General features: G+C 37.1%; 1 protein-coding gene across 3 annotated transcripts in view; it reads left to right on the top strand.

The window, feature by feature from the left end:
• Positions 1-4,543, top strand: part of LOC107661000 (tumor suppressor candidate 5 homolog) — a 6,771-nt gene extending 2,228 nt beyond the window's left edge. For 2 of the 3 annotated variants that reach the window (XM_016450441.1, XM_016450450.1), the window contains 3 exons: positions 148-496; positions 1,867-2,159; positions 2,409-2,701. In XM_016450441.1, coding sequence (XP_016305927.1) covers positions 232-496; positions 1,867-2,159; positions 2,409-2,636 — 786 coding nt within the window. In that variant the 5' untranslated portion in view covers positions 148-231 and the 3' untranslated portion in view covers positions 2,637-2,701. Of the gene's footprint in view, positions 1-147; positions 497-1,866; positions 2,160-2,408; positions 2,702-3,961 lie in introns of those variants that run through there. The other variant, XM_016450457.1, reaches the window with a different exon arrangement.
• Positions 4,544-10,785: the final 6,242 nt, after the last annotated feature.

Genomic DNA, 10,785 nt, shown 5'->3' with positions numbered 1-10,785 from the left:
TATTTACACACAAGACTGAATGATAGTATTTACACACAAGACTGAATGATAGTGTAAATTATTGGCTTCATAATATAAACGCATGTTAATAGGCATTGTACAATTTATATAATGTCTTAAATATTTTTATTGTTTTTTACCCAACAGTTCTCAACGAATCAGAAACCCTAAATTTATACAGACATATAAGCTTGATTTTGCCACACATCAGTTGTCATAAACATCTTGGGAATGGATGTGAACGCTGAGGCCAGCATTCCCACTGCTGCCCCTGGTGCAGTGGAGGAAGAACAGCAACGGCAACAATCAGAGCAAGAGACCAGTCAGCAACCTGATACAAAGTCGGACCTCACCGCCAACACCTCACAGCCAGTCAAGACCGAGCAACAAGATCCACCCCCCACCACAACACCTAGCCCCGCTGGAGACCCCGCCCCCTCTCAGGATGCCCCACCCAGAGATCACCTGACAGTCATCGACGAGAATATGGAAACAAGTAAATAACTATTTTAAAATAATTTTAGTCATGCATTTTGCATCGTTTGTTTATTAAATAGTTTATAGAATATTTTTCAATATGAATTAATTTTAATTTTACATTTCAGGTAGTAGATCAGGATCTGCTCATATCACCTGTCATTACCTGTCATCAGACCCCATGGCATCAAAATTAGAGTTTTGTGGCGTTAAGTCCATGTCTGCTAGCTTCGAGGTCATCTGTATGCTAGTGTACACCTAAAAGCTTACAAAATTAACATTTAGTAGATTCAAATTTATTAGACTCATGACATTATCTTGCACTCACAGGCATATATATATTTTAGTCAGCACTTCCCCTAATATCACTTGCCTCTGACTAGCAATATTAAGTAGCAAATCTAGTAGCCCTTTGATACGACACCCCCCACTTCCTGTTTCAATAGGAAACTTACAGTACCGTTCAAAATATGGGGGTAAGATTTTTTATGTTTTTGAAAGAAGTCTCTTAAGTCTAACAGTGCTGCATTTATTTGATCAAAAATACAGTAAAACATTATTATTGTGATATATTACTACAATTTAATAACTGTTAATAACTGTTTTAATATATCTGAAAATGTCATTTATTTCTGTGATTTCAGCATCATTACTTCAGTCTCCAGTGTCACATGATCCTTCAGAAATCAGTCTAATATGCTGATTTGCTTAAGAAATATTGCTTATCATTATCAATGTTGAACACAGTTAATACTTTTGTGGAAACCATGATACATTTCCCCCCCCAAAATTTCACTGATGCATAGAAAGTTCTAAAGAACTGCAGCATAACCAGTTTTTGTTAATTTTATAAACGATCTGTTTACTGTCAACTTTTAATAATTCAGTGCATCCTTACTGAACAAAAGTATTACATTTCTTTTTAATAAATCATACTAACTTTTGAATGACAGTGCATTAACAAAGGAAAGAAAACAGCACTTGTCAAGGCATGGTGTCTTTAATAATCACCTTAGTCCCACAGTGATTTACAAGCTGCTCCTTCTGTCCTTTTGAGAAAAATGATCTCTCAGCATTCATTTTTTTCTCAGATTCTTTTAGTGTTAATCTTAGACCAGGAGCCAGACTGATATAAAATGATTTACAACCTCGCTCTGCTTTCACTCCCTTTTCTTCTCAGCTTTTGTACCATCCCCCACTCTCTTTTCTTGTCTGTTTTTCTCAACAAGTAGATGAGTCAGATGTAGTTCCCCTCTGCCAGTAAAAACTGAGCAGGAGATATTGGTGCGGTGCCTTTAGTTTAGAAACACAAAAGAATTGCTTCTTTTAAAAACAGACACTCTGAAATGCAGGCTTATAGGTGTGTTTCTCTCTTTCGCATGACTACAGGTAATGGTGTTTGCCCTGGTCCTATCGAAAGGTCTCCGAGCGCTGCTTCTCCTCCTCGTCAGCAGCACGCCAAGCCCAACCATGCGCACGCAAATGGGCGAGCCAGGCTGAGCAGCCGCTCCGGGTCAGTGAGTCACGCCGGGTCACCTCGACCGTCACTCACCCGACAGCCCAGCGCAGCCACTGATGTTGGAGATGGACCCAAACCCAACGATTATCTCATATGGGCGATTCTGGCCTGCCTCTGCCCTGTCTGGCCCATTAACATTGTCGGCTTGACCTTCTCAGTCATGGTGTGTGCTTGTGTGTTCAGGGGGTGGGATTGCTGGATACAGTTTCTGTCGAGTAAGGAGGGACTGCGATTTCACTTGTGTATGCAAGAATTATGCTACGCAGTGTACGAAAGTAACTTCTTTGCCTTTGGAGGTTCAGTTGAAAACATTTCTTACTAGCCAAGAAACTGTATTTGGCATAATTCCTTGTGGTGATAATGGAATTATTTGTTTTCCTCCTTTTCATTCAACTTCTCTTCTTACTCTCAGTCTCGAAACAGTCTGCAGCAGGGCAATGTGGATGGTGCGCGTCGTCTGGGCCAGAATGCAAAAATCCTGTCCATCGTGTCATTGGTGGGTGGGATTTTCATCATTATTATTACTATCGTCATCAACTGGGGTGGTGAGTATCTTTTCCATGAGGCCAGAGCATGTGAAACTGAATACAAGCTTAGAGCTGACTTTGTGATTTGGATCAATGTCAAGCTGAAACTTTAGCTCACGGTCAGGATGAGAATGAGATCTGATTACAGGTGAGATTGATCTTTGGCCTGTATCTAATGGATCTAAGTTTGTTGTTTTATAGTTTGTATAAGCAGTGATTTTCACCAGTCATAAGAGTAAATTTTTCGAAATTGAGATTTATACATCATCTGAAAGCTGAATAAATAAGCTTTCCATTGATGTATGGTTTGTTAGGATAGGACAATATTTGGAGAGATACAACTATTTGAAAATCTGGAATCTGAGGGTGCAAAAAAATCTAAATATTGAGAAAATCGCCTTTAAAGTTGTCCAAATGAAGTTATTAGCAATGCATATTACTAATCAAAAATTAAGTTTTAATATATTTACAGTAGGACATTTACAAAATATCTTCATGGAACATGATCTTTACTTAATATCCTAATGATTTTTAGCATATATGAAAAATCAATACTTTTGACCCATACAATGTATTTTTGGCTATTGCTACAAATATACCTGTGCTACTTATGACTGGTTTTGTGGTCCAGGATCACATATTGTATTTTAAAGGTTAGATTAAGATTAAATTTTTTGTCAGTTCAGGATCTGGAATGTGACATGCACCATTTAAAAGTTTGGGTCGGTAAAATTTTTTAATGTTTCTGAAAGAAGTCTCTTATGTTCTTATACAAGGCTGCATTTATTTTATCAAAAATATAGTGAAAAATAGTAGTAATGTAAAATATTATTACAATTGAAAATAACTGTTTTCTAGTTTGATATATTTTAACATGGCAAGCTGAATTTTCAGCATTATTACTGCATGATCCTTCAGGAATCATTCTAATATGCTGATTTGCTGCTCAAGAAACATTTCTTACTATTATCAATGTAACTGAAAACAGTTGAGCTGATTAATATTATTGTGGAAACCGTGTCTTTTCAAGATTTTGTAATGAACAGAAAGTTCAACAGGACAGCATTTATTTGAATAGAAATCTTTTTGTAACACTCTAAATGTATTTACTGTCACTTTTGATCAATGTAATTAATCCTTTCTGAATAAAAGCATTAATTTGTTACAAAAACAAAATCCTACTGGCCCCAAACGTTTGAATGGTTTGAAAAAATACACAATGCTAAAGAACAGAAACATCACAAGCTGGCTTTGTAAAGCAATATTGTTTGTTGTGTCTCTTCTTGTGTCTGTTGTAGACAAAAAAGCTTTTGTGCAAAGAAATTGTGCAACTTTTTTTTATATATTGAAATGTTTATATGTGTATCATTTTTGAAGTAGGTGTTTTGTTTGAAATTCACTTTGCTTCATTCTTTCAACACCTCTTCTTCTCTTTCAGTAATACTTAAGACCTGATGGCCGTCGCGACACTCAAGACAACAACCAATCCATGATGACCATTTTCTTCTTCATCTCTCTACATCTGAATGCTCCTGAATGCTTTTTCAGTTGTTTTGTACTCTATCTGAAGACTCTGAAGCTGGATGTTACATTTATCTTCTATCGTGCCAGAACTATCAAAAACAACATGGACTCTTCAGCTCTTCGAATGCCTGGAATCACGAGCAAGGCATGCATGTTTGTTTTTTTTGTTTTTTTTCAACAAAGGACTCATCGTTTGAGATGATATCAGTAAGGAGACCACACATATGATCTTATTTCATTTGTCATGCACCCCTTGAGGATGTGAGGGAGGAAAAGAATGAGAGGGAGTTGGAGGGGATTTGGTTCTCGACAAAGATTAGAAGTATTTTTTATGCACAAGCTGATTTTAGTATCCCTGTTCAGAAGTGTGAATCTATAAAGACAAGCTCAGATTAAAATGTAATCGATTATATAAAACAGCAGATGGCTTCCGAGTTGGCATCCATCCACAGATGAGTCCAATTACTTTAAGAGCTGCTCTAGACACACTTTCATCTAGGCTTTCTTTTTTCCTTTGATGAAAGGATGAGCTGCACCCAGCGTTTAAACATGGGCTCTTCATTTTTGATTAGACATGATGATTTTGTCTCAAAGGATTGAAACGATGTGGAAAAACAGCACAGGAGCCTCTCTCTCTCTTTCTCTCTCTCACAATGTACAGATATTAGGATGAGGTTATCACACATAAGCAAGAGATGATGTATCAGAGAATCCTACAGATAGAGAAGGAGGGAGAGGTGAGGAGAAAGTGGGAGGGATCGAGACCTAGCCGCAGTCTTTTGTTTCACACAGATGGAGGGATGGAGAGAGAAGGAGAGGAGGGAGGAGAGGAGGGGGGCAGTAGCTTCAGATGAAAAGATACCCCAGAGATGGCGAGATGTAGGGAATGCAGTAGTGTCGAGAGGGATCTGAGCCGCCTCTGATTGGCTGCTTGCGTGTGTGTGTGTGTGAGTGTGAGGAAGCCAATATCGTAACGCTCGCCAACATGCCCTCCCCTCTTCCTCACAGCTATGCTCGACCAGATCCTTCAAGGCAAACAGAAAGCAGACCATTAATTTAGTATTGTGTTTTAGCAGTATGAGGCAAAATTATGATACAAACAGTCATGTTTTTATACCGTAATGTTTACAGTAGAATCTGATACATTCAGCAGGAACACTAGGATGTTTCGACCATGACGAATCATTTTACACAGCTACAAACTTTGTTTAGTGGAATGATTTGTGTTGCTCAACAGAATGATACCTGAATCCTTCCTGGTCAGGCCACACCGATGTGCCAAAATTCAGACTCTGCCAAGACTCCAGCTTAGGGGGGCATGTTTGTGACTGAAACAGGAAATGAGAGCATATATGCATTTTTAAGAAGGCATATATGTAGGGATGCACATTTACAAATCCAATATATAAGCCTAAAATAAAATAAAAAATTACTGATGCATTTAAATATGACAACTGATAAATAAATAAAAAATCAACCAAACATTATCCAATATTGCCAGACAGATAAACTTAAATGCTACAGACTGATCATTAAATGTATGTAAAAACAGAGGAAATGAGCACGCACAATTATCCAATATCAATTAAAAAAAAATTTAATATTGACTGACCGCTATTTTTTATTCCAACCAGCCGATACATTTATGTAAAAATACAGAAATATCAGTCAAAAAAATCTAATACTGACTGACCAATAAATTGATAAATTAATATGTAAAAATATAGGAAATTAACATGCACAATTAAATGGCCAAATATCCAGATTTATATTGATAAAACATAAATTTAAATACTACCAAACTGTACATTTAAAATATCAGGATCTTATTGTGCATCCCTACATATGGAGTTCTTTTATAGATAAAATTACACATGTGTTGCTCTTTGTAAATGTTCTGTATCTAGCGCAACATATTCCGTACCACAAACAGTATGAATGTCGATAAGCATGCTGACTCAGGTTGGGTGACGAGAGGGTGACTTTGGGTTTGGCTTGCATGACGGATGGGGCTACAATCCTCTTTTTGATACATTTCAGTTTGCGACTGCTCTACATCCCCACCACTCAAATATGAATGAGCGTAGCATGCACATTTGATCCAACCGTGTGCAGTCAGTGAATGCCAGCTTGACTTTTGTTCTCTTGAATTGTTCTGCTCAGCTATATTTATATTTAACCTGCTTACGTATTCATGCTTGTATATACATATTTATGTATATATGTGTCTGTACATATTTGTACTGCTTCCATTCGTGTCTGGTAATCTGAATCTCTTCGATGGACATGAACAGTGTTCGTAATGCAAATCTTGACTGTTAACACTGCAGTGCTTTCACAAATTTTTATTGGTATGCATTTTGAAATCGGCCCTCTCAGCGTACAGCAAGTCCGCGGCCATTTGTTTTGTATGCCGTTTGTGCTTTGCTAAAACTTTGACCTTACAAGCATGTTTACACACCAATTACAGATCGCCTATGCTGCACAGTGCAATTCTATAAAGAAATGTTTCAGAGACACCAGCTGAGTCAATTCTCTGGGCTACAAGTTCTACCTGCTGCTCAAAGTATCTATTTATTGATGTGAAGAAAAATAATGTTTTTGTGTTAAACATTCCCTTACAAATTCAACTGCATTTTGGTGAAAGCACCTGTGCTAGTCAAGATTTTTCCTCTGTGACATGAAATGATTTGGGAGGCATTATGATAACTCTTGTTGCTAATATAATCCTGATTTCATGCAGATCTGCCTGTGCATGCCTTAATTAATTGCTTTGGAACAACAATATGTGATGTACACTGTATCTAAACCGAAGCGTTTGATAGATCTTGCGGTATTGATCCTTCTTCTGCTCTGTACCAACACTGATTATGCATCGTTGAGTCCAGTGAATAAACTGTCTCTCATTATGCCACTCCTGTGTGTTCATTCTCTGTCATTATAAACACACTTGAGGCTCCGTGTGCCAGCCGTTAGGTCTCAGTTAAGGGCTTTTCACACTTTTAACCCTGGGTTATTGTCGTTCTAATCCCACTTTTAACCTGGGTAAAGGTAGAGTTCACACTTGTAATTTAGAAGCGGGTGAGCACTGCTTTTTAACTGGGTTTATGAAACCCTGCTCCAGGGCAGGCTTAGCACTGCTTTTGTGGTGTTGACCCACATTGTAGTGTCAACTTAATCAGAGTGAAACACTGCTGTTAGAATTTTACGACCAGGGCCGTAACCACCATAGACATTGATGGGAGCAAGAAATGGCCAAAATTAAAAATGGCCAAACTGTCTCCCCCAACATTTTAAATTCTTCCACTGTTCTGCTGCACGTAATTATGCATAAAGGTCTATTTTAACTTTACAAGTTACATTTTTAGGCTGGTGTGTGCCTCAGCTGTCTATGAGCGCTTGCCAGTGTCAAAATGATTGAGATGGCCAATCAAATTAAAGTAGGCAAGGTTTATTGTTCACAGAACTAGAATCCCAGTGTGAAACTTCAGTTTTAACATTGAATGAGAGCAAGGTTAGATGAAAGTAGCAAAACACAATATTTGACAGCTGTTTATAATAATATCCAGTGATGCAAACTACTCAATATTTTACTCAAATTTTGCAATTTTTAATGGAAAATATGGTATCATTTATGTGACTCCAGTCAATGACACTGACAGCGCAAATACACAATGTTAAAGGGGTCATATGATGCTTTTTTAAAGATCCTTAACTTTGATAAAGAATATCTCTTTGGTTTTGAGACTTTAGTCTTTGCAACTTCAGGGATCTTATCTATTCAAGAACAGCTTGTAACACTCCAAAGTGAAAGGAAAACTTGAAATCGCATCATATGACCCCTTTAACCCAGGTTTTAGGATTTTACAGTGAGAAATAACAGTGTATGAATAATTAATTGTTAACCCTGTGTAAATTATCAAGCAAGATAACCCAGGATTCTGTTTATCCAAGGTTCAGAATGACCCAGGGTTAGCTATTTCAAGTGGGAAAAGCCCTTATATATTGTTTATTCGTTCCTCACAGGACACACTCTTTCCCTCTCTGCTGTTTCCTTGCTCCCTCAATACCGCACATGTCTCCAGGACGTTACAGTTTCCAGGGCAACGGTTGGTAGGCGAGGAGGACAGTGAGGGACCGGGGTGCAGCAGGATAGGGAAAATGAGAGCGTGCACTCAGACTTCACTGGTGTGTTTAAAAAATCTATCTCATTTGAATTTTATAGCAGCATGCATTATTAAAAGACTCTGGAGGAGTGGAGACGGCGAGAGCAAGTGTGAGCGAGTCAGGTTAATGGCAGCTGCAGAGACAGACTGGTTTAAAGTTGATGCTTTGAAATGGAGACAGTGAAAATGGGATATTTTTGTGCAACAGACGGGAAGAGGAGGGGCCGATCGAAAAGAGAGAAAAGAAATGGCACAGAAACTAAAAATGTATAAGGACATGTTGTTTTAGCCAGCATGCTTGGCATATGATTATATAAGCATGTTTTGTTTAATATAGTGAGCATAATCAAGTAATATGTTGAAAAGTGAATGATAATGCTGCCAGACAGAAGGGAGGGTGGGCCGGGGCTGCAAAAAAGGAAGCTCTGAAGTCAGACACGACAGAGAGAAAGATTTCTGACTGCAACAATTAAAGCTGAAACATTATTTTTGAAGATGGATCCTTCGGTTTTTACTTAAGCGTTCACATATGGTGGTTCAAGGGAGATAAACTAGACAAATAACTCAAGTCATCCTAAATGCAATGGGAAAGTTGGATGGATGAAGTAGCAGTAATAGGGTAACTTTATTTATTTGTTGCCTATTTTTATACGTAGGTCTGATTCGCATATTACATGTAGGCTTGTACAATGGAGTTTTTTTATTATTCTATTCACATCTTGTCTAATATGTATTATATTGCATGAAATTTCAGCAAGGATACACTCAATTGATCAAAAGTGACATTAAAGGCATTTAAAATGCTTGAAAATATTTCAAAATTATTAGACAGCACAACTGTTTTCGGATAATAATCAGAAATACTTCAGACTGATTTCTGAAGAATCCTGTAACGCTGAAGACTGGAGTAATGACTGCTGAAAATTCAGCTTGGCCATGACAGGAATAAATTATATTTAAAAAAATATTCAAATAGAAAAAAGTTAAGTACTTAAATAGTAACAGTATTTCACAGCATTACTATCTGTACTGTATTTTTGGTCAAATTAGTGGTGAGCATAAGAGATTTCTTTAAACAACCTTGAAAATGTTTTCTGACACCAAACTTTTGCCTACACATAAAACACTAGATTTGCTAAATGAATCCCTGCTGCTAATTAATAAGCTTAATGAGGATTAAATTAACACTTCATCTGAATTTAGCCAATGCACAATTCCTAACTTCCAAATACGTTCTTATATATATGCACTGAACAGACTGAGAGAGACCGGTGAAGGTTAAATGTCCAGAAGAAAACAGACCAGAAGTAGTGGAGACGACAAGATGGAGTGCACACTTAACCTTGTTGGATTTAATTACACAATCTAATCAAATAACATGATTGTTAAATCTGATCTAAGTGGGAGAGGTTGTATCTTTGTCTGCTTGGCTAGCTTTAGGTTCTTGTTTGACTGTGATGGTAATAGCAGTTGAGAACTCTGTAAGGGTGGGAGTAATACACAGACATCGAGCTCACATTAAACCTTCTGATGCATGTTCATTACAGTGGACAGGTCTTTAAAAGCTATTGTAACTATGATGTTGCATGCAAACAACCTCTCTGAGGTTGATTGATGTATTAACATAAAACTGATCTCGGATTATGAACCAAGACCCTTTTGTCATGGTTAGATGTGTAACTGTAAAATTAAATTTAGTGATTATATATATATATATATATACAATTTTTTAAAACCTTTTTTTAACATATCTTCATTATTTGCCACTCCTATTTCTTATACTGCATGTGATTCCATTATGCTTGAGTATGTAATAATACAAAAAGGACAAAGACCGTCATCTAGACGTCATAACTCTTTCACTGGCTTACAGCAGTAGACATGTTTTGGATAAGGGCAATTGTGCGCAGAACTTAATTAATACCTGAGATGGAAAGATGTGATTCCCTGCAGTACAGTCAATCACACATCTTATGATTAAAGGCTAAGCCATTTAATAGATGGAAAGCTCAGTTCCTCTGAGACAGATGAAGGTTGTCTGTCTGTAATAGGATTTAAACTACTGTGTTTATCAAAGGTTTAACTAAGTAAGGAATATCCCAGGCTCATGAAAGTTTAGTGTAAACTGCTCAGACATAATTGTATCCAAATTCTTAATTAAGTTTTGCAACCTTGAAACACTCACACCAAAAATTAAATATGCAGTTTAGAGCAGTTTCATAAGATTGAATAGGACTGCATTGGTCGCTGCCAAACATAATATCACACAACAGCGCCTTCCTATGGCCGTCTTTAAAACATTACCAAGCCAAAATGTGTTTGCACCTAAGTCAAAAGAGAGCAGTATTTACTCCTCTTAGAGTAACATGTAAAGGGAATACAAATATTTACATAAATACATACATTTAAGATTTATTATTTAAGGGGCTATTGTTAATGATTGTTATTATTACGGTTTCTGACTAAGACTGCGGACTACCCTTACAAAAATATCCTGCAGGAATTCCTGAAGGAATGCTGCTTTCTGTGCAGGGATCATGCAAATATCAAATAAATAAGTATATATATATAT

This window comes from Sinocyclocheilus anshuiensis, unplaced genomic scaffold (genome assembly GCF_001515605.1).
Source record: "Sinocyclocheilus anshuiensis isolate Anshui unplaced genomic scaffold, SAMN03320099.WGS_v1.1 scaffold2630, whole genome shotgun sequence".
Lineage (NCBI taxonomy): Eukaryota > Metazoa > Chordata > Actinopteri > Cypriniformes > Cyprinidae > Sinocyclocheilus > Sinocyclocheilus anshuiensis.
The sequence above is the reverse complement of the archived record's forward strand: the minus strand, read 5'-3'. Positions and strand labels throughout refer to the sequence as shown.